The following is a 25,419-nucleotide window of genomic DNA, read 5'->3' as shown; positions in this document are numbered from 1 at the left end:
CGATCAAGGACAGGGTTCACTTGGACCTGGGTTTTTGCTGTTCTGTTACCAGCCTTATTATAAACAATATTTCAATGTTGGAATGATTCACAAATATTCCTGATGTTAGCAAAAGGTTATCCCTGCCATCAATATTGCATTTTTTTTGCAGATTGTTAATTTAATTCACAACAAATAATTGTTATAGAAAGCAACCATTATACATATTTAGCTCATAATTTTGAAGAAATTTTAATACTGTCTACAATAATTACATGCAATCAGTATAAACATACCATTTGGTATTTATACAAATATTTTGCAGCATCGTTTATTACATAATCACTGAAAGTATGTGCAAGAGTAACCCATTTAGCCCTTTGCGCCTGCTCCACCATTCAATACCCCATCACCTGTTGCTTCATGTCTTCCCTTTCAATAAGAGACCCAAACAGTTTTTCTAGGAAGACAGTGATTTGTTGACACTAGCATACTGCATTTAGTGTTCACAATGTGGTATACTATATATTATCACCCTGTAATTTTCCTATTAATTCACTTAACTGGATGACATGTACAATTTTCCCCCACAGCAACCCTGACTTCATTCCTGTTCCCTTTGTCTTCGCTCTCTTACTCTGACCCTCTCCAACTTTGCAAATTTGATTTTTCTCTCTCTCTTGGTTCTGACAAAGAATCTTTGACTTAAAATCATCATGGTTTTTCTTTTCACAGATGCTCCCGGCCTGCTCAGTGTTATCAGCATTTTAGGTTTACTGAATATATTTGTGTAAAAGTCAATCTCATGTAAAAATCAGCCCCCTATTTTTAGCCAAACATCTTGAATTTTCCTTATACAGTATGTCTTGTAAAATCTCACCTCATCCCCAACCACCTGTAGGCCAGAGCTCTCAAAATATTCCACACGAATTTCCCACCTGGTCCCGGCCACCCACAGATTGGAACTCCTGACGATGCAGATACTTACCGTGGTCCTGACCTCCCCTGTACTGCCGCGCATGCTGATTCCCTTGCCAGTTCCCACACCAACCTCGGCCTTTACAAGGCTGACACCACTTCTGGATCCCACAGGCTCATCCCCACCACTGTTCCTTACCTTACCCTATCCTCTCACCTCTCCCTACTTGACCCCCATCTCCTCCTCTGAGCTCCCCTTTCTTTCAACTCCTCCCCCCTCCCCCCCAACACTTTGTAAATTTACTTTAATCATGGCACTTTCATGTTTTCCTCTTCTAGTTTTTGTTACTTGGCCGGATGTGCGTTTTGATGCACAGACTCTCGGTATTATTACTTTAATCCATTGTGTTTTTGTTCTTTATTCATTTAGAAATCATTTGGACTTCTGCTACTGATACTGTAATTTGGATTTTAGTGTGAATTTCAGCCCCATAAAAATAGTACCCCGCAAATTTAGCATTAAAAAATGGTCTAGAAAATTCAACTTTTACATGAGTATCTACAGTATATTATATGATATATGGTTTTTGCATAGTTGGGAAAAAATGGTGGCAAAACAGAGCTACTTTAAGGGCAGCGCTACTGGTGATGCAGACCCTGGAGAGTGGGGAGTGAAGTCTCAATGCTCCCCCATAGGCTCCAAATGCCCAATCCAGTTGCTATCAGCTGTGTACAGGCATTAAATGTTCTGTTAAAGGAGCCGACGGTGGTTTATTTTAAGATCTGGCAACCATAGGGTCTTGCCTAAGATGGTGGCACCATTGATTGGCAATGGCCGTGAGGGGTTGCAGACACGGACAAATGGCAACCCCTCATGGCGGTTGCTGGATGAGGGTTTGCCGGACTGGGGAATGGGACAGGCCACCAGAAAATGGGGAGACTTTCCCCCACCCCAGATTGAGGAGAAGAAGAAATATAACACAACCCACAAGATAGCAACCATGGTGGCAGACTAGTGAGGAGGCTGAAGAACAAACAAGAGGCAGGCAATTTGTAACGAGGTAAAATATCCACATAGGATGCAGGCTGCTGGCAACTGCGATTAAAAAGACACACCAGGCTGTGGACTGCTGGAGACCGGCAAAAGACTGACTGAAGGGGTACCAAGTAGAAGGTTTCCTGATCATGTCAGAGATTTGGATCTGGAGCTCAGGTTGCTGATGGTTCGGACTGAAGGCCGTGTGGCTGCAGAGGCTGTGGGAGTGCTGGTGAAGCCATGGCATTCACTGATCCAGGGGTGAACTCTTGCTTCTCTTTCTCTGGTTGTGAGGGCACAGGGAAATTTTTGCTGATACTGAATCTTTGTCTGCTTTATGGTAAAATAATGGAAATTTTGTGTAATATTACATTTTGCTGTTTTATTGCGTGACAATAAAATCATCTTGAATCTTGAATATTTGATAGCACCAACTATTAAATCACATTTAATGACAAAGGTTTTCAAATAATTTATTGCTTCATATTTTGGGAATTGTTCTACACAGTAGCATTTCAACTCCAATTTTTTAATTTCTTAAGCTACTGAAAGTCTATTTCCATCCATTGACAAAAAAGGAGAAAGCAAAATAATGTAAATTGCAATTTAATGCATCTTACACTTACTGTTTTTAGATTATAATATAACAATTAATCAAAATGAAATATTTTAGTACTGGCTTGGATCTTATCCTATTTTTAAATAATGTCAACTTTGCCAATCCACCACAAACCAGAAATTAAAGTGTTTGATGAAGAATGGCAGAAGAATCTTTATTGCACATTTAAGTCATATTTGACAGGAATCATTATTCTGTGTCTGCCTCTGTTTTGTCCAGTTTTAATTATACAATTAGGTGATAATCAACCTGAATTTGAACTTGATCAATTCTGCATAAAGTTATAAATTTATTGCAGGTCTAACATGAATACAAACTGCAGTTTTTTTATTCAATGTAATGTACGACAAAATTATGCTTTTAATTTATGTGCCAACAATAATTGCCCAATTGCATTCACAATAAGATAATGGTGGATATTTTCTTAAACAGCTGCAGCCCCTGCACTTATACGATTGATGTCCCACAATGAGGGTGGGTAAGGGATCTCAAGATTCTGTGCCTCCAAGTCAGATTAGAAAGTGACTTAAAATGGAATTTGATGGTATTCAAATGACATTGCACTTTTTGTTTATCTTGGAGATCAAGAACTGAGTGGCACAGATGAGTTACTGCAGTACATCTTGTAACTACCATATACTGAAGTCATAATGAGTTATGCGCCTCAGAAGCCTAAGAATTTACAATAGCCAATATCAGGACATTATTTTGAATTCCTCATCTTTACCCATCTAGATAGTTGTGATGAATTTCAATTTGCTTGTGAAATTGAAGTTAAACAAATGTAAAAATGACACGTGTTATAAATATCACCCCAACATAATTTACTTCTGCTTTGTAGATAGCATGAATACATTCAACATCACTCAAAAACACAAATGTGAAAATATAGTTAAATTATATGGTGTAAACAGATTCTAGAATATGGAAATATTACCATTCACCTGATCCAATAAATTATCAATTTTTCCTGATTCCATTGTTGCCCACAGTTTGTGCTTGCAACTTTTTTTGGGCAGGTTTATAAATCAACCATAACTTTTTCTTGAAAACGTTTGCGAGGATGGGATAACTTTACAAGATGATATAGCTCGGATGAAAATAAAATAGATAGATATTTATATCAGAAAAATTTACCTAGATTAAATATGGAAGAACAAATACAACTGAGTGCCCATTTTAAACAGTTAGAGATTAAGGAGGCAATGAGTTCATTACAAAGTAATAAATCTCCGGGAGAAGGTGGTTTCCTGCCTGAATGTTATAAAGAACTTAAAGATTTATTGATTCCTATTTTTATGGAAATGTTAGACCAACCATCACTAACTCATATTCTCCCAGAATCTTTTTCAAAAGCAATAATTACTGTGATACCAAAAAAGATAGAGACCCTTTAAAACCTTCATGTCATAGACCTATTTCATTAATAAATGCAGATAATAAGATACTTGCCAAAATATTGGTGAATAGAATCACAAAATTGACCTAAATTAATAAATATGGATCAAACTTTGTAAAAGGGAGACAAATCAGCAAACAAATTAGTATTATACATTTAGCACAAAAAAGAAAAGATGCAAATGCTGCAGTGTCTTTAGATGCAGAAAAAGCATTCAGTAGATTGGAGTAGGATTTTTTGTTCAAGGTTTTGGATAAATTTGAATTTGGTCAAACTTTTATAAATTGGATTAAGCATTATATGATGATCCTAAAGCTAAAGTATTAACTAATTGTCAAATATCCACCCCATTCAATTGACAAGATCTAGTAGATAAGGATGTCCCCTTATCTCCAGCTTTGTTTGTATTAGCTATAGAGACACTAGCAGAGCCAATTAAGAGTGATTTGGAAATTAAGGGATTTAAGGTTGGTCAAGAACAGCATAAAATTTGTTTATTTGCAGATGATGTTATATATTTGACAGAACCTGAGAATTCCTCGCATAATTTATATTTTAAATTGTAAGAATATAGTAAGATTTCTGGTTACAAAATAAATTGGGACAAAAGTGAAATTATGCCCCTTACAGAAGGAGATTATGCTTATTGTCAAAGAAATACTCAATTTAAATGTCCAAAAGATTAAATTAAATATCTAGGGAATCATGTAGATAATAATTTAAAAAATTTATATAAATTGAATTATTTGTCATTACTTAAAAAGGTTGATTTAAAGACATTGATGATTTTACCTATAATGTTAGTAGGAAGGGTTAACTGTATTAAGATTAATATATTCCCAAGAGTACAATACCTTTTTCAAACCCTACCTATATTATTACCTCAAGGAAATTACTTTGGAAAGGTAAAATATCAAGAGTTTTTACAGAAAGATTAACATGGAACTATGAATTGGGATTCCTACAGCATTCTAACTTCAAGAATTATTATCAACAGCTCAAATGAGACTTCTTAATCTTTTTTGAAAGAGCAAAAAAACCAACATGGGTTCAAATAGAATTGGATAAAATAGGAGAGAGATTTGCAGAGAAATTCTTATACAAATGAGATTCAAAAATTAATGATTGCTTTTAAAGAAATACCATTATTGAAATATTTGATTACTGTTTGGAACAAGGTAAATTACACAATTGGAATTAAAGATGGTATATCACCCAAGATGCCTCTGATTCAAAATTATCTTGTACCTTTTTCAAAGGATAATTAATTTTTAACAATTTGATTTCATAAAGCCATTAAAAATTGTTATGAACAAGACTCATTTATGTCATTTGAACAACTAAAGAATAAATATAGAATAACTAAGTTGTTATTTTCAAATAAAAGGATATTTGAGGGATAAGTTAGGTCCAGCAATGCTGTTACCTACTTATAGTGAGGTGGAAATTCTTATTAGGAAGGGAAATACTAAGAAATTTACTTCTGCAATGTATCTTTTATTACAAACAGGAACTACTAAACATCGAGTCATAAATCTAGGCAGAGGTGGGAGATGGATTTAAATCTTGCAATTGATGAGCAAAGATGGTCAGATCTATGTCGAGATTGTATGACAAATACTATTAATGTAAGGTATAGATTAGTTCAGTATAATTTTTGATATCAACTGTTTTTGTCACCACAAAAATTAAATAGAATGAAATCAGATTTATCAGATCAATGTTTTAGAAGGGACAGGAACTTTCTTTCATTCAACTTAGACATGTCCACAAAAATTAAATAGAATGAAATCAGATTTATCAGCCTTTTTTGGTGGACTTGGGGAATTTTTTTTAGAACAAGTTACAGATATTCTATTTCCACAAAACCCAGATTTATTTCTATTGGGGAAATATAGAAGGATCAAAAGTTGAAACTATCAATATACCAAATGAAATGTGTTAAAATAGCATTAGCAGTGGCAAGGAAGTGTATTGCAATGACCTGGAAATCAGATTCACATTTGTGTATGGGAAGGTGGAATGCAGAAATTCAAAGCTGTATCCCTTTGGAGAAAATTACATATGAGAAATAAAAATGGTATATTTTTGCAAATTTGGAGACTGTATATGCAAATTTTAGGTAAAAATATGAAATGGTGTTCTTCCAGCCTCTTGAGACCTGTGTGAATCTTCTTCCCTAAATTGATCATATAAATCTTGCTGAAGTCCTGTATGTTGGAAAGCGATCCTCCAAGCAACCCATGGAGCTATTTCTTTTTCTTTACTTTATATAACTATATATCCTCTATATACAATTTTCTTTGAGAGTGGGGGGGTTTAGGGAGGGAGGAAGGGTATGGGAGGGAAAGGAAGTGGCTATAACCATTATGTAATATTGGAAACTCTCTTAAATTTAAATTGTTATTGTTTTATATAATTGTTTGTTAATTACATATATGGTAAAACATTTAAATAAAATATTCAATGAAAAGTTTACAAGATGAATTTATATCAGTGGTGCAAATCCATGCTTAACAAAGCCCACTGTTGCTTGTCATGGAATGAAATACTGGGAATATGCACAACCTGAAGGACATTAACTCCCTGAAATCAGGAGAGGGAGGCCAAAAGATCAGAGATAGAAAATGTAATATCAATAACTATTCTGTAACTTTCCATTATCAAATTAATTAGTGCAATGTGCTGGCAAAATGATTAGTATTGAGTTGAACAGTGATCTTTTTTCTTCCAACTTTCTTGTGAGATATCAGTATTGATTCCTCAAGTGCCACTAAAGAAGAGTACCTGATCATTTATCTTATTGCTGTTTGTGGAATCGTGCATTGAGTAAATTAGTTGCCATATCACCCTATTTTATTTCAACACAAGTAGTCCATGCCTGTAAAGCCACAACATTTCTGTTCATGGAGCTGAAATTTCTATATTGTCACTGAGAAATAAATTGTAAACATAACTAAGTTATCCCAGGTGCCTTTCTAGTCTGATCTGTGGATTATGCCATTATCATATAGACTGTTCTGCAACTCTTGCAGCAGGTCAGACATACTCTTTAATCAAAAGGAATGATTTAGTTGCTGTAAGAACATTTTCGGTGGGCCAAAATATTTTCTTTTAATAAAAGTACAATTTAAATACATGTTCACTATCAAATGCTCATTTAAATTTTCAGTATATTTATTCAAACCTTTCCCGTTTTGACTCTTGAGTGCATTACAGCAAGCATTTTTAAAACAAACATTATTTTCATGCAGCTGTATTGTGGGATATGAATAGAACTTTCATTTGTCATCTATTTAATGTGACAGGACAAAATTAGATCAATATATCATGATGTTCATTCACCAAGGATTTTTTTTTAATGAGGTTAGTGAGTTACTTCACAATGTGCTGCTGTGAATACCAAATCGTTTTCTTTCAAAATCCCTACAAGTCTACAAAGAGATAAAGTGTTTTCATATGTTCATACCTGTAGAGATTTGCACATCTATTTTGTGATTCTGTGCGTTTCTGTGAGTCTATGATTTCATAGATCATAGTTCATGTTTGTTGATAGCAAATTAAAGATGTTTCATGAGTAACATTTGTTTTAATTAAGTAACTTTTTTTTGTTGGGAAGATTTTATTTAAAAAATAGTTTTATTATACGGGAATCTAAGTGGGCACCCCTGCAATATTCCTAAACAATTGTATTCTCTGTATAATAAAAATGCAACCTGACCACAAGATAAAACAACTTTGATGTTGATGCCCCTTAGGATTCTCTGTCCTTCACATTCTTCAGATCTCATTTCTCCTTGCAAAGACTCCACTGATACAGTTACTCTATCCTCTCAAAAGATGAATGACTAGCCCAAGCAAAGCCTTGAGTTTCATTTCCTTAAATCCCTCACATCTTTAAAGGAATTTAATATCTCGAGATGACTTGTGGAGTATTTGAGGCCTAAAGGATATTTTGACCAAGAATATAAAGTTAAATCCATGTTGTCCTCCAAAATTTTCATTTCATCTCGACTCTTCCACTATCCTCTATAATCCACAGGGATGGTCTCATTTCATGGACCAATCCAATTTCTCTGCTTGCCTTGCTCATTCTAATTTACCTCTTTTCAGTGTGACTCGAAGTTTTCTGTCTCCTAATAAGTTTAATCTTTTTCAGCTGTCCCTTGTTTCTCCTCTGTCTTCTGCAATGTTATAAATGAGGCCTGTGGAAGTTCGAGGAATGATACCTAAACTTTCAATACTCACATTGTCACAGGGAAAACATACAAAGTTCATACAGCCAGCAGTGGTGGAAAATAGTGAACTCAGTTAACTAGAGTTGTGAGGTAGCAGTACCATCTGCTGCGTAATTGTGCCATCCTTAGCATCTCCTGAAAAGGAGGAAAACCTGAAGATCATCTGCTCCAGGCAAAGAACAGGGATTACAAAATGTGGTTCTATAGCCAAGCAGGATTATTGAATATTATTTGCATCTTTTCATTGAACATGTAAGTTTATGGAAAGTTGTATCACATCAGTGTCCTTTAAAAACCGTACTCAGCAAATTTATCTACAGTCCTATCTCTTGAACATTTCCTCTTTTATTGTTGGCTAGAAGTTGAAAATTTGTGTTGAGAAACGCACCTTGTGCACAAACTTGTACTTCCTTTGCTTTCTGCTCTTGCTGTTGTTCTTGCCCCTGATTACATCAGTTTGCAAGTGGTAGCAATGGCTTTCAAAGATCAGTTGTGTTTTATAAAGCAACAGGAAAACACCTGCATATGTTTTAATTTCATTGTAATTGATTCAGACTAAATGCACTCTAAATTGTCACCAAGAGCTTAAGAAAAGATGGAATCAGGTTTAATTTCAAATATAATTTAAAATATATTTGGATAAATATTGAGGAATGTGGGCCAAGTGCAGGCAACTGGGACCTGCTCAGATAAGTAACTTGGATGACAATGGATAAATTAGTCCAAATGGCCTGTTTTTTATGCTGAAAAGCTCTAAAGCATTTCTACACCCATCGTGATTTCAGATTATTGCCATTTCAGCCTTTATCCTCAAAACAGCAGGTACTTTTAGAGGTCATCATTCATTTTAAAATCACTATCCTGTTCAATTAAATAATTCTACCCTATTACAGAATTCTCTCCCTCTCTCTCTCACCAATGCATCATGTTTTGTATCCAATAACCTCCCCTTTTCTGATTCTTCTCTCTAAGTATTTCCTTTCATTGGACAGTCAACTTACTTTGGTAGCTTTAGAAGTGTAAATCTTGTGATAGTTAACTTTACCTTGCTTAATGACCACTTCCCTGGTTCAACTCTCAGATTTGGGTTATGGGTATGTGGTAGGGAAGGTTTGCATAAGATGGCACAACATTGTGAACTGAAGTGCCTCTACAGTGCTCTGTGTCCTATTTCACAAATAGGACCACATCTGCTGAGTGGGTTATTCAAATCTATACACCAGCAATTATCTGCATTAAGAAAGTTTCAAAGGATTCTCTCAGCTTCTGTTGTAGGTAAATAAGATTATTGATTAATTTACATGTGTAAGATGAATGTGGTTTCATATGAACCTTTTTTGTTTCTTTATTGATGTTTGTAAGTTTTTTGTAATACCTTATTTCTCAACTTATTGCTCAGGATATGGTTTCTGAAGCCTTCTCACTGTTTCACCCTGCAGAATGGCCACAATGGGAAGGCCTCATGTCCCTTGGAAACATGCGCCCATAAAAATCGAGGTTCTCCCAATTACCTCGTTTCTGTCCTCAGAGATGCTGCTGAATCTGTTAAATATTTCCAACATTTTCTTCTCTAATTTTCAGATTTCCAGTGTCCAAAATTTTTTAAACATCTGAAATAGGCTAGCTTATTGAATTATTTTACCTTTTGTAAGTCCAATGCTTCTACTTAAAAGAAATATACAATTATAAAGTCAGTTGATAGGTATGCTGGTCAGTAATTATTATGCCCTTACTAATGCATCTGGCTGCACCTCAGTCAAGGTCAATACTTAAGAATAAAAAAAACTTGTACTCACTGAAGTTCATTGAACTATGTTGATCTCACTGCAGCAACCTTCTGGCAAATTGATAATAAGAAGCTAGTGACTAAGATGTCGTGGTTAGCATAGAGGGCAGCAGGCTTAGCGTAGCAGTACATTGATACAGTGCTGCGATTGGGACCGAGGTTTGAATCCCACGCTGTCTGTAAAGAGTTTGTACGTTCTCCACTTACCTGTGTGAGTTTCCTCCGGGTACTCTGGTTTTCTCCCACTGTCAAAAATGTACCAGGGTTGTTGGTTAATTGGGTGTATTTGGGCGAAACAGGCTTCTGGGCTAAAAGAGCTTTTTTACTGTGCTGTATATTTCAATTAAATTAAATTATCTGAAGAGACTAGAATTTAGTTGTGCAATCTCGGGATAAATGATCAAGCATTTGTGATTTAGATTTTGAAAAACAGCATTATGCCAAATATTGTAAGTACTCTTTTAATTGGCAACTGAGCTATAAAGTAAACTCAAGGCTGAGATGTGCAGAATGTTGGATGCTTAAGGGAATTCATGAAAATAGAGATTAGGCGTAGGATAAATCATGATGTTACTAAATTGCAGAGCATGATTGAGGCTCACCCTGATTTTTTTTTAAGGGCGAAGAAAAAAAACTGAAGCCAGAGTGGTCATGGAATATTGGGCTACAGATTGGGCACGCTATACTGGAATCACTTTCTGTGAATGAAGGTAAACTGCAGTGCTTTTTTCCATCTTTATTCAGCAGTATCATCCATTCATCTTTGTTCTGAATTGCCCCTGTACCATGCTCCAGACATAAAACTTCTTGTTTCTATAACTTCTGTATCTTGACTGATATTTCCTCAGCACCGCTTTTTTTAATGCTTACTGGCCCAGACCCTGGAATTACCCTGGGCTTCCTCTCTGTCCTTATTAGACTAAATCTCTCTCCCTGGCCACCTGACAACTCTCCATTCTCTGTGGGTCTTGATTTTCCTGCCCCACAATTTGTTCCATTATTTAAAGCCTTCTCTGGTGCAGCCATTCTCAATGGGGGCATATAGCTCCAGTGGGAGCCAGAACACATTTAAGAGAAGGTCATGGACTGAAATCATGAAATATTTGTGATGCTTTTATGTAGTCAACAAAGAAATACAGAAGAAACCAATGAAACAAGACTGCTTCACGGGGAAGGGGGCTCATAAATGTGGAGCAGAGTCCTAAAGGGGCCATAGCCAAAAGAAGTTTGAAAGTAAATCGAAATGTTTAACTGCTCCTTATGTCCATTTGCACTAAGAATTTAAAGAGTTGGTAAGGGAATTGAATTATGAGCTGTTCTTAATTGTTGACACAAGCAGACACAATTGGCTGTGGCTACCCACTAATTTATTATTTTTACCAAGAATATGGTAAAATTGTCAGCAATCTGCAAAACCTTGCACCAGAAAACATCTTGATTCTGGATGTTATCTGAGGAAATTAATGCCTAGAACTTTATTAAATGTTCAAATACTCCAGGCAAAATCTAGCACCGCACATTTGTTTATTTCCTTGTCTATTTAACACCAATATATGAGAATAATCAACTGAGGTGTTCATTCATGCAAATAACATTTAGATTTAGAGCCAATAAAGTGCAAAGCATTTATTCACAGGCTCATATTACAATAGCTCACAAGATTTTGTGTGAAATACTGTGTAATGAGGCACCAGGTACAACCTGGTTGTATATGACCTTTTGCCTCGGGAGCTCTAGTTTATCAAATAATTATTAGCTCAGAATATCACTGTCAATTCCAGCATTTACTGTCAATCTCTGTTGCTGTAAAGTGGTGGTGAGGTTGTATCTGAATTTTTTTGAGCATGGAGGGTTGTAGAGGATCATGCATTACCAGAGCATCAGTTCATATACCCTTGTTATCCCATCATATTACTCACCATATATGTGTGTGTGGGGGGGGGGGGGGGGGGTGGGGGTGGGAGGGTGATGGGGGCAGAAGAAGGAAGGGGCAACACAAGTAGTGGAGGGAGGGATGTGATTGGCTGACTGTAGCAGGATAAAGGCAGAGACAGCTGCTTGTGCAAATGGCTGAATCTCATGGGGAGAACTGGGTATCTTTCTCAGCTTTGGGTGTTTACAATGACAGTAATTGGATTATTGTCGATCATGTAGAAGTCTTGAGAAGTGATTTGTAAATAATAGTTGAACAGAATTTCTTATGTGGGAAAATGTCTTTACTTAGGGTTGAGAATTTGCAGTAATCTTCATGTCACAACCACCACTGTGATATCCTTCCCTTTCTCTCTTGCTCTATTCAATGAGTTTAGCTGAGCCTCACATAAGATCAAGTCTATCTTAGGAGATAGACTGCCAACAATCTGATGAAGTATGACTTCTGTTGACTGATTTCTCTGAGAGGCTGAGAGGTCTTATTTTTAAGGTAAAGCATCACTACTTCCTCAGAAGTTTGCCATGGTTCGCCATGACATCAGAAACCTTGGCAAACTTCTACAGATGAGTGGTGGGAAGTGTGCTGACTGGCTGCATCACTGTCTGGTGTGGGGAAAACAATAGCTCTGAGAGGAAAGTACTGCAAAAAGTAATGTGCACAGTTCAGTACGTCACAAGCAAAACTCTCTCCATGATTGAGAAAATCGATGTGGAACACTGCTGTTAGAGAGCAGCAGCAATTATCAAGGATCCACACCACCCAGGCTTTTGCCATCAGGGAAGAGGTATAGGTGTCATAAGACTCATGCCACTAGGTTCAGGAATAATTGCTCCCCCCTCCACCATCAGCTTCAATTAGAGAGTCATTTAAGGACCTTTGGAGATTATTTATTACTGAATTTTTTTTCTGTATTTGTACATTCAGTTTATTTAGTTTTTATTTGTTTACATTTCTATCTTTTGTGCACATATCTTTTTTAATTACAGTTTACATTTCCAATAAATAGAAATTCTGTTTGGCCTAGAGGAAAAAGAACCTCAGGGTTTTATATGATGTCATGTATCTACTCTGACAATAAATTTGAACACTATTTTAAAGTTAGACATACAGCACGGTAACAGGACATTTTGGCCCACAAGTCCATGCTGCCCAATTTACACCCAATTGACCTACAACCCCGGTATGTTTTGAATGGTGGGAGGAAACTGGAGCTCCCAGGGAAAACCCACGCAGACTCAGGGAGAATGTACACACTCCTTACTGACAGCGAGGGATTCAAACCCCAGTCCTGATCTCTGGCATTGTAAATGTGTTGCGCTAACCTCTCCGCCAACCGTGCCGCCCCAACTAGCCACCAGCAGATGAAATTGAGGTTTCCGTTGAACTCCAACTTCACGTCATCATCGAAGAGAGTGAAACCTGAGCTCTTCCTTCTGCTGTTTGACGTATGTGTCAACTGATGATGCAATTTCAATAAAACTACAAAGTATCAATTTTGAAAGTGGACAAACAAAGTTTCAATGGGGTTACACTCGTTTTCTTTTGTGGGGAGCTATTTTCAATTGCATAACATTTTGGATGGGAAAGCACAACTTTTCTACCTTCATCTTTGCTGGTGAAACCATTTAAACTGCACATGGACAAAAATGCCATTTGTCAAATGTAGCTATAAGATAATTGCAAAAGTTTTAGATAATAGATTGATGAAGTTTCTACCAAAATTGGTACACATGGATCAGACAGTTTTTGTAAAAAAGAAAAAAAAATCTGTGGATTATGTAACTGTTACTTAGTTTAATACATTTAGCACAAAAGAGGGGAGATTTAAGTGTGGTAGTGGCTTTGGACACTAAAAAAATGTTTGATCAATTAGAGTGGGACTTGTTGTTTAAGGTGTTTGAGAAATTTTGGATGGGTCCACTGTTTATAAACTAGGTTAAAGCTTTATATAGGCTTCTTCAGGTGTATTCTCCACTAAGAATGCACCTGAAGAAGAGAAAGCGGCCCTTTGACTTGACATTCGGTGGCAGCGCTAAAAGCTCAGCGCTGGCTACCTGAAGGGACAGCTGCATTGGGATGTACATCTGAGTGCATTCCAGCTCCTGTCCCTTGAGCTGTCAAGTTAGGATGGCTGGCTGTCAGCTGGGACAGCCAGCGCGCACCATCAGCACGAGGACATCCCCCATGGAATGGCCCTACACTGATCGCTCTGCCCTCTGGCAGGGGAGAAGGGGACTGAGGCGGCCGTTGGAGAAGAGGGGGGCTGGGATGGCCAGTTTGGGAGAAGGGGGCTGGAGCAGCCAGCGGGGGAGTATGGTGCTCGAGTCGGGTACTGGCATTGTTTTGGCCAGCCCCTGCTCTCTCCTGCTCTCCCCCGCCCCGGCCCCCACTCTCCCCCGCCCCGGCCCCCACTCTCCCCCGCCAGGCCCCCGCTCTCCCCCGCCCCGGCCCCCGCTCGCCCCCGCCCCGGCCCCCGCTCTCCCCCGCCCCGGCCCCCGCCCCGGCCCCCGCCCCGGCCCCCGCCCCGGCCCCCGCCCCGGCCCCCGCCCCCGCCCCGCCCCCCGCCCCCGCCCCCCGCCCCGCCCCCCGCCCCGCCCCCGCCCCGCCCCCCGCCCCGCCCCCGCCCCGCCCCCTGCCCCGCCCCGGCCCCCGCCCCGGCCCCCGCCCCGGCCCCCGCCCCGGCCCCCGCTCTCCCCCGCCCCGGCCCCCACCGACAGCCCAGCCAGCTGCTCCTGCACCTACATCCTGCGCCAGGGGAAGGGGCAGCTGAGAGAGGAGCTGTCAGGCAGGTGCTCGCCAGCTGATTGTCATCCAGAATGCAGCCGCTTTTAGGCAGCTGCATTCAGATGGCTGGGGAGACCACTTTTCTCTCAGAGGAGGGTTACAAAGTTCGCCTTGCATGTGCCTCCTGCACATTCACGTGGCCTCCCAACAGCCGCATATTGCCAAAATATGCGGCTTTACAAACAGGACAATTGGCTACCTGAAAGTGGCTAACAATAACCCTAAGGATAAAGTTGTTACAAATGGGCAGGTTTCAAATTGTTTCCATTGATTAGATCTAATAGGCAAAGATACCTTTTATCACCTGCGTTATTTATTTTAGCAATTGAACCTCTTGCAGAACTAATTTGAACTGATCTGGATATTAAAGGGTTTAAAGTTAACTAAGAAGAATATAAAATTAATTTATTTGCTGAAATTGTTTTGATTTATTTGACAAAGCTAATAGTTTCACTATGTAAATTAAGATTGGATGAATATGGTAAGGTCTCTGGCTATAAGGTAAACCAGGATAAAAGTGAAATTATGCCTATTACTATAGGGGCTATACTCAATGTCAACGAGTTACTCAATTTAAATTGACAGTGAATGGGATAAAATATTTAGGTATATAGGTAGATAATAAATTAGAGAATGTATATAAATTAAATTATGTACCTTTACTTAAGAAAATTGGTGAGGATTGAATAAGTGGAAGATGTTGCCAATTACATTATTGGTTAGGGTTAATTGTGTTAAAATGAATGTATTTCCTGCAGTTCAATATTTATTCCAAACATTGCCAATAATGATACTGCAAAAGTTTTTTTCAAGATTAAATATAAACATTAGAAATTTTCTTTGGAAGGGTAAGATGTTGAGAGTTTCTTTAGATAAATTGATTTGGAAATTTGAGTTAGGAGGTTAGCAATTAACAAATTTTTAAAATTATTATAAGGCAGCCCAATTAAGATTTTTAACTTTTTTCTTTGATATGGAAGATAAAATAGAAATTGACAAAATAGGAGAAGATATCAGAAGATTTATATAAAAATGGGAAGCGAAGTTATTATCTGGGGAAAGGGAAGCATCTCTGCTGAAGCATTTATTAATATTTGGAATAAAGTAAGTGATTAAATTGGAATGAGGAATGTGATTTGGGCTAAAATACCTTCGATACAAAACCGACTTAATCCTTTATCAATGGACAATAATTACTTCTAAAATTTGGTTTCAGAAAGGAAATAGATGTTTATAAGATTGCTATGTAGGAAGAAGGTTAATGACATTTGATCAATTAAAAAATAAATAGGAATAAAAAATACCCTCTTATGATTATCAATTACTATATAACCATGTTTATAACAGTTTACGGCATGGAAACAGGCTTATTTGAGAGATAAACTGGGTCTAACAATGTCATTACTCAAATGTGATATAGAAATGATATGCAGTAGATATATTAAGAAATTTATTTTGGCTTTGTATACTTTATTGCAGAAGAGAACTGTTAAATAGGGGATTCATAGGTCTAGAGAATGTTGGGAGACAGATCTAAATGTTAATATTTATGAAATAAACTGATCGGAGTTGTGTTGGGATAGTATGACAAATACTATAAATGTTAGCTATATGTTCAATATAATTTTTAACATCAATTATATCTTACAAAAGTTACATAAATTGAAGTCAGATTTATTCGATCAGTGTTTTAGATGTGGTCAGGAGGTACATACTCTTTTACACTTTATTTGGTCCTGCCTCAGAGTGAAGCCTTTTTGGTCAAACTTGGAAATTTATTTTGAATGGGTTATAGGAATTAATATCTGCAAACTCCATTGTTATTTTTATTAGGTAATATTGAAGGGATGACCAAAATTGAAACTATCTACATACCAAAAACATTTTTAAAGATTGCCTTGGTAGTAGCAAGAAAATGTATATCAGTGACATGGAAATCAGATGCCCAATAAGGTATGGAACATTCAAATTCAGAAATGCATAGCAATGTTCTTTTGGAGAAGATCAATTATAATTTGAGAAAAACATATGATGTATTTTTGAAAATTTGATGCCTTTATTTAAAAATTTAGGGAATTTATTTATTGAACTCTTCCTTAAGCCTCGAACTTCATTAACCTTCTTGAAAGTATTTAAAGTTATAAACAATTAATTCCATATGGTGAGGGGGACCTTCCAGCAACCAGGTTTCTATTCTAGTTTCTTACTTTTCTTTATTCTTGTGTTTTCCTACCTATTTTCTTTCTTTCTTTCTCTTTTTTCCTTGGGGTTAGTTTAGTGGGGGAAGAGGTTGGGGCTTTTATCAGCATGTAATAGATTTTATATTAAATATTTGATTGTTATATTTTGTACTTGGATATTATTACATGTCTGGAAAACTTTTATATTTTCAAAAAACAATACCTTTTGTCAAACAAACAAGACCTTTAGTTGGCTCAGTTTATTTTAGAGCCTTGGAGTAGGTGGCATGATTTGAGTGGGAGTTAGTGCAATAACCAGGAATCGAATCCAGCGCTGTCTGTAAGGAGTTTGTACATTCTCCCCGTGTCTGTGTAGGTTTCCTCCGACCCTTCAAAATGTACAGGGGATTGGTATATTTGAGAGGTATGGTCTCATGGGGCATAAGGGCCTGTTACTATCCTATACATTTTTTTAAAAAATTGTTTTGCTAAGCCAAAGCACTCCTCCTGATATTTTGTCAACATCTATGTTAGTATTTCCAATAGCTCCAGATATGGAAACCAGACAAATGGAGCCTGGCCAAATACTATAATCTGAATATTGTAGTATTGTGGACAATCCAGAGAAGATAGGACATGGCCATCTTTCACCCCTCAGACTGTACATTTATTCAGCCTTTGATGCTAGAATTTTATGCTTTTAGTTAATTTCTAGATTTGTAGGCCAAAAACTGTCTCTAATATACTGCCACCATCTCTGTTAATACTGTTGCAGACGTTACTTTACAACAAATAAAATTATAAATGAACCACTGGCAATTGTAAGCAAAGGCAATGTAATAAAATTATGCTTCCTTTGCTCTGTACCAACAGAACTGTCCCTGTAACTCTAACTTTTTTTGCATTTAAACTGCGTTTTACATCTTGTACCATGTATGAACTGTCTCCAAATCTGCATGCAAAACATTCTCTATCACTGCATCTTGGTACACGTGACAATAGCCTTAAATTTGAATTATACTAAATAGGAAATTAGTGACCTGTGCATAAGGGTACAATTGTAATAAGGCCTGGCTTTAATCTACGCTTAGACTGAGCGAGCCAAATTAGTATCAATATGATGGAGGAGGAAGTCTTGGAGTACAAACAGGATTGATTTCTGCCCCAATATGTTGAGGAATAAGCTACAGTACAGGCCATCATAGATGTCATAAAAAGGATTAATTTATCATCTTGTTGCAAAATATTCCTTGGGGAAGATCAACCATAGGATGATCCAAATATTCATTCAGAAGGAGGATGAAATTAGGGTTCTAATTGGTTAAGAAACTTGAGTGCCCAGGAATGCAGAAGGCTGCAGGAAGTGGCAAACCTAGTCAAGCCAATCATAGGGTCTGATCAGTTCCCATCAATTGGAGGATAACTAAATTAATCCCAGTATTTGTATAAAAAAAAAATGAAGACAGAAAACAGAATTATACACCAGTTAACGATATTTGTTATGGAGAAAATTGCTAGAGTTTCTTTTTAATGGTGTTATAGCAGAGAAATTGGAAAACTGACAGGATCAGTAAAGTCAGCATGGATTTACAGAAGATAGATAGTGCTTGACAGAATTGTTGTGGTGGCAACTAACTTTCTGATCCTGGTATCACAGACTACCACCAAGGATAGAACCTACAAACCCCAACACTTGTCAGGGGCAATGCCAAAGAGTCTGATGGCACATCTCAACACTTTTGGCCAAGGCTGGAATACAAATTATTTTCTTCCAAAATGATTGCTCAAAAATGCTAGAAACAGATGTTAATTATGAAGTATATGATTTTGTATGGCCAACAATTATTTAAGCAGGGATTTCTGGTAGTTTCACATTAGAAATCATAAAGTTTGAATGCTATGGCTTAAATTCATATAAAATGTCTTCAATGTCCATGATAGTTGGCAAATTTTGACCAAGAAATAAGGAGTCCAAATTGAGAACTTTCCCCTTGTATGGAAAGTAATCCAAGTTAAAATGCAAATAGAAAATTTGGATCTTATAATATGAGATCTCAATAAAAGTTATGGATTGTGTCAGAGTTTAGAAGAGGTTTCCCAAGTTCCACATACCTACTTTTAAAATTAGTTCAGTCAAATATGGGCAGTGCAGGATTCATTTCCTGCTTCAATGATCTCTTCACATGATGCACATTGCTATTATCAAGAGGTTGACTTACCAATCTTTCTGCAATTCAACCAGAACTCCTCTCAGTGACAGAATGTGATAGTGTGTCCCTGTGTGTAAGTTTATTTTTAAATATACATTAATAAAAGTATAGTATATCAAGAGAGATTTACTCTCAACAACAACTATTAACTTGAACACCTCATCGTTCCATTTCTTAATTCAGTTATTTTCTTCTTGAATTTGAAGAAGTAGAAATGCAGGAAAAACTAATTAAAATGAAATGATCTATAATTCTATCAAGGACACTCACTACATTCTTTAATACCTTGATAGTTATATTTTCAACGTGTGTAATTATATTCCATAATGGCAAATAATTGGTGGCAAAATAGTTCTTCAAATAATATGCTTTCTCTGTAGCTCACTCATTCTCTACCCTCAACCCCCCTCCCTGTGCTCTACAAACCTCCTCATCTATCCTTCTCACCCCTCTGTCACTCTCACGCTTTATTCATGTCTTTTACTAAGTTTTCCTTTGCTCCCTAGTCTCTCTGACTCTTGATTATCTATCTTTCCCTCTCATCTACATATGCACTATTTATTGGTATCACTTTAAAAAAAATGTAATGTATGATCGACCATCTGCTCTGTGAATGGTTCCGCAATGCTTGGATTTTATTCACCCCACATTTTCAATTACTATTTTCATTCTCCCCACACTCTTATCAACTACTCCCAGATAAGAGTGTGGGGAGAATAATAAAAGAATTAAAAATCAACTCCTCCAAGATTCTACCACTCACCTACAGAGTATGGACAATTAACAGTGACCAATTAACCTACCAACCTACATATTTCGGGGGGATGTTGAAAGAAGCCCTCTCAGTCACTGGGAGAACATGCAAACTCCACTTAGATCAGACTTGGGTCTCTGGTGCTGTGAAGCTGGAGCTCTACTGTCATTTGAAACTTTCTTAATGGTGAAAATTGTGAAAATATCATTGCAGTTTCAGAGATTTGAAGGACTTGCCACAGACAATTGTAATGGTTGTGGAGCTTCTGGGTCCAGCCCAAAGAAATGACCATTATGTGATTGCAGACATCGATGTACTGACTTGTGGAGCTGCAGGGCTATCCTAATTTTGGCTAGAAATGATAGCTGAACAGCAGAAGGAAGCATATGCATAGGACAGAAAATACAATCAGGAATGTACTCGCAGGATGGTTTGAATATTGCCAGTGTTGTCAAACACAAAGTTTGGAAAATGATAAAGAAATGCCCTGCATGTGGGGAAAATTGCCTACAATGTGGATTGGAAATCATTTTCCCAAATAGTGCACAATAATTGAAGTGGGTGAAATGAGTCAAATGGAGAGAGGGAAAGACGTATACAACAACATCAGTTCTTGGGAAGGTTAATATATTAGATACATTTACATCAATAAACACTGTTGCAGCACCAGCAGAAATAGGGACCTGGGTTAGAATCCCACTCTGGAAGGAGTTTATATGTTCTCCCCATGTCCGAAGTCCAGTTTCCTACTGTCATTCAAAACGCACAGGGGATGTAGGTCAATTGGGTATAATTAGACAGCACGGGCTCGTAGGCTAGAAGGGCCTGTTACCGTTCTGTATGTCTAAATTTAAAAATTATGTTAAAAGGCATTTCAGCTTCACTTGGGAGCAATATGCCTTGTCATTCCTGAAGCAAGCCACGAACCTTGAAATGGTGCAGTTCAAACCAATGAGTCACGTTCCCAGTGTAGAAGAAAATTACACTGCAGAAAGTCCTCTGAACAAGGTGAACCCAAAGAATCTAGAAAGCACTTGTTGGAGATGATCTTGTTGTAGTGATGACAGACAAGTCCACAATCATGAGGTGTGTACATATTGTCTGCTTATTGGACTTGCAGTTTCCTTTTGTGGTGCTGCAGTTACATAGTAAAGTTGTTGTAAAAACTACAATTGCTTTTTGTAGTTACAGTATATAGCTAAGTAGCTCTAAGTGATTCTGACATGAAGTGATTCTAAGACTTAAATTAAGACTAAATCTAAGTGATTACAATTTCATTTTTATACTTATTTTTTACTCCTATGGCACGCACTGATTGATTAGTCTTGGTACTACAGTGTTACTTTCTAATATTCTCTGCTCTTCTTCATTCACTAACATCTGTAATGGTGGTCAGAACCCTCTCCAGGACATCTCATAAGCAATCCGTCTGGGATTTCTGCTTATACATTTTTCTCATGGAGCTGCTTAAGGTGATTTAACCCTCAGCTATCCTTAAGCTGCAGCCATATTAAAACACACTGGTCATCACAGCAATAATATGGATTTCATTGTAATAGATCAGAAAATGTCACATTCATACCAGGAAATGTTACATTACAGCAAGTAAAACTGATAAATATCCATGACTTGACCAAAAAGGTTGTCTGAAATCAATCAATCTAGCATGAAACTTGTGGATAAACGTGCAGATGATGTTCATAAAGCAGGGAATGCAGAAGCGCAGAAAGGTGCAGGAAAGAAAAAGCTGACCAAAAGAGACCAGCATAGTGTGAAGCGAATGTGACAAAGTCCTGCCACTACTAAGAGGTGAAGGCACAGTGAAGATGAAGCACAGGCCAAACCAATGACAGAATTGATTGAAGGCAGTGGAAGCTTGAATCATACCACACTCTCCGATCATGCAAGATCAAGTCAGAAGAGCACAAACTACATCAGTGCAACAGGTAAAAGGAGAATGATCTGTCAACCCAAGCACCTGGCATTTCCTTCACTGACCAGGCATTTAGGTGGTGATGTTTTATTCTATTTTTGGAAGAAGGCAAGTTTTGGTAGGTATCACAATTAAAATCATTATCATGTAACCAATTACTCTCTGGATGTTACTAGAACATTTCACTCAAGAAGATGCCAGATAATCTTCCCATGTCCGAAGAGAAGGCCAAATGCTGCTCTGCAAAATGTAGATTGGTTCATAAATGAAACATTTCCAGCACACAAAAGTGCCAGAGAAACTCAGCAGGTCACGCAGCATCATAAAATAAAAGGCTGTCAATGTTTCAGGCTTGAGCCCGAGCATCTGCAAATTTTTTGGTTTACTTCAAATAAAATACCTCTTTTAAATAACTGGCCATTCCCTGGTCCCTAAATGAATGAGAAAAGATCAGATCGCAAAACCCCATTGGCCATCTTAGCATTATGCTCTTCCTGACTCCATCTCTCCCTTTTTCCTTGCCCCTCTCCATTTTCTTGCATTCCCCTTGTGGTAAGATGAAAAATTAACCATGATTTCCCTGTTGCAACAATTACCAATGATTGGATGCATAAGACCATAAGACAAAGGAGCAGAAATAGACCATTCAGCCCATTGAGTCTGCTATGCCATTTAATCATGAGCTGATCCATTTTCCCACTCAGTCCCACTGCCTGGCCTTTTCCCCATAACCTATGATGCTCTGGCTCATTAAGAACCTATCAATCTCTGCCTCAAATACACCCAATGATTTAGCCTCCACAACCACCAGTGGTAAAAAATTCCACAGGTTTACCACTGTGACAGAATATGTTGTGTTTTATATTGTATATAGATATGATTTTGTGAGATAAAGTGTGGCAGGTTTTTTAGTGTAGTCACACACAAACACTTCAAAACAGATCTCATTTAAAATACTGGAGCTCTGTTTGAGCAAGACAGTCCGGCTCCAAGACCCTTTACAAAAAATTTGAAGAGTGCCCAAGGGACTTCACTAGTGGATTGTTGTTTTGAAAAGCAACAGATGAATGAACTCATCAGTGCAGCTTGCTGCTCTAAAGGGTTGTGTGGTTTGCAAACAGAGAGTCAAACAGGTTTTTCTCTGTGTGAGAGGGAGAGATAATTCAGTTCAGCAACAGCAGCTGGGACTGAAACAGGACAAGCTGGCAAGCTTGTGGAAAAACCCCATTTTGCAGATGGTTTGTGAGTACTTAGTTTAGCCTGGTCAATGCCCTTGTGGTTCATACAAGAGGAGAGGACTGGCTGCCTAAAGTTTCACTTGAAATAAAAGAAACAAAAGGAACTCTGTGGTGACCTGAAAGAAAGTGGTTATCATCTGTAAAACCCTGATGGGGCAATTTTTTTCAGCAAGACACTGGAGGGATCAGTTTGTATCCAGGGAAGCGATAATTCAATGCATTGGAAGAACTGAGGGAAGGCTTGTTACAGTCTGTTCCAGATTCAATACATTTGCAAAGACATTTCAAGTAAACCATAGGTTTATGAAATTTCCTGAGAAATCAGGGACCTCAAAAGATTTTTCAAGGGAGAACCACTCCGACTGCTGAAGAGAAAACAGCTTTTTGAAGCAGCTCATGGCCAGCCTTTTTTTGGATTTCAGAGCAAAACATGTTCTGTGAATAACTGGCCATTTTCGGTGGATTGACCTGTGCCAGGATGGTCTTTTGGGAAGCAACGTGCTTAATTCTAATTGTGACTAACTGTGAAGGTTACTTGGAGAGTTCACTTCATTTTGAGTGTGACTAACCGGGAAGGTCACTTGGAGAGTCTTGGAAGCTTGCTGCCCAGTTCAAGTCCTGCCTACAAAAAGAACAGGAGTATTATGACCACAGCTCATGTGGATGGACATTTCTTCAAAGGCAATGCAAGAAGAATTTGTGAGTCTGTATCAGCCACAACTCAGTCATCATTAATTCTGGGCATCAAATTTCAAAGGACTATACTTCAACACTGAATTTAAAAGACTTTGAAATAACTTCTAGATCTTGACCTGGACTGTATTGGTTTGGGTATAACACACATGTGTACACATGCTCACATAGTTGGAGATAAATTTAGTGTTAAGGATATTTTAAGAGTTAAGACTATAGTTTAAGAGTAAAAAAAATGTTTTAAAATTAAACACTGTCTGATTCATTGTCTATTATGTGTGGCTCATAACAAAGGTGGCCCACAAGCACTAATTGGCGCAGTTAAATTGGCAACTTCACAAAACAATGAAGGTATGCTCACCCAAGCAAGACATCAGAGTATTCATTTGCCCATGACTTTGATGGAGTTCCTCAAAACTTTTCTCAGCCATACATCCATGGAGCAACCTCCCTCAAGAAGATTGGAATTTTTGTCTGTTTATAAACAGTGGAATTTTTCTGCACCAGTGACTGATGACCCATTCAAAAACCACAGGGAGATTTTGTAAAGGTGTGAAATCCTTTGTTATGTGAGGACAAAACAGCTCTCAACTCAAGATAGGCCCCTCAAGAGAATCTTTCAGAGCTTCTCCATGTTTTGGTTCTTGGTCAATGCCTGGTGACTGAAAAGCCCCTTCGTGTCTTGTTGAAGTAAAACAGGGCTCTCCTCCAGCAATAGGCTGGGTGGCAGAGAAAGAGAACTCAATGTTCTCAGTATGGATGCCAATAAGTATCACTGAGAAGTGCATGTTAACGGGAGTTTAATTTTATCAGAGAAGTGTTCAATGAAAGGGTTTCGATTTTTGGTCTTGTTTCTTTTAATTTAGATTACAGTTATGGTTAAAGCTATAATTTATTTTGTGTTTAGTTAGTTTCAATTGTGTTAAATACAGTTACTCATGGTTGTTGGGGTGATTTATTACCGATTTTGTGGTTTGAAAGGAACCCAAAAGAGCCTGTTTCAATACACCCCTGGCTCTCACTTATTTGTAGTTTCTTTGCTGGTTGCTTTCTCCATTTCTATTTTATTTCTACCTATGGTTTATTAATCCACCCACTAAAATAGTTCTCTTTTATGCCTGGACATATCCATTGTGGACTTGATCCAAATTTCCTAAGAAATCAGGGACCTCAAAAGAGATGCAGCCAATGCATTATCTTAATTGCATCAAATAAGCAGATCAATATTGGCACAACCAGTATCCTCAAATCCAATCATTAATCTGAATTTACTCATGATCAGAAGATTGTTCCTCAGGTATTATCTACTCAAGTGCTGGATCTACCCCTTGGCAATATTATTTTTTAAATGGCTTAATTTGAAAATGACAAGTTTTCCAAGAATCTTAAATGAACTCAAATTAAATAAACATGATGGGTGTGCAGGGGTAAAGAGCTGAAAAATTAAACTGTTTCAGGTCCTTTTGTTATAAAAGTAGTAAAAAAGGGAATATTGACATTTGTTTCTAACATTAGTAAGTTGGTTTCAACTCAAACCAAGGAGCTGGGATTTTTTTTGAAGAGGCAGCAGAAAAAAAATGCTCCCTTAGCTCGAGCAGATATTTTCAGATTAGCTGTACCCATTAAGAGCTTTTCACCACTGGGTGTTATAGAATAGCTAACATCAAGTAGAGGCTGCTAAACATCACAAGAAAGCTTAAGAAAGCAGACTAATCAAGA

At 37.6% G+C, this 25,419-nt stretch overlaps 1 protein-coding gene across 39 annotated transcripts in view; it reads left to right on the top strand.

Moving 5' to 3' along the window:
* cox11 (cytochrome c oxidase assembly homolog 11 (yeast)) overlaps positions 1-25,419 on the top strand; it is a 368,290-nt gene that overhangs the window by 223,450 nt on the left and 119,421 nt on the right. For 28 of the 39 annotated variants that reach the window (XM_069893135.1, XM_069893152.1, XM_069893158.1 and 25 more), the window contains 2 exons: positions 10,595-10,685; positions 16,526-16,645. Coding sequence is in view for 3 of the 39 variants with exons in the window: in XM_069893165.1 (XP_069749266.1) it covers positions 10,595-10,685 (91 nt within the window). In the remaining 36 variants the exon portion in view is untranslated. The remainder of the gene's footprint in view (positions 1-10,594; positions 10,686-16,525; positions 16,646-25,419) is intronic. The other 11 variants (XR_011342926.1, XM_069893153.1, XM_069893156.1 and 8 more) reach the window with 1 other exon arrangement.

Source organism: Narcine bancroftii, chromosome 8, assembly GCF_036971445.1.
Source record: "Narcine bancroftii isolate sNarBan1 chromosome 8, sNarBan1.hap1, whole genome shotgun sequence".
In the NCBI taxonomy this organism is placed as follows: domain Eukaryota; kingdom Metazoa; phylum Chordata; class Chondrichthyes; order Torpediniformes; family Narcinidae; genus Narcine; species Narcine bancroftii.
Note: the sequence above shows the minus strand (reverse complement) of the source record. Positions and strands in the feature narration are given on the sequence as shown.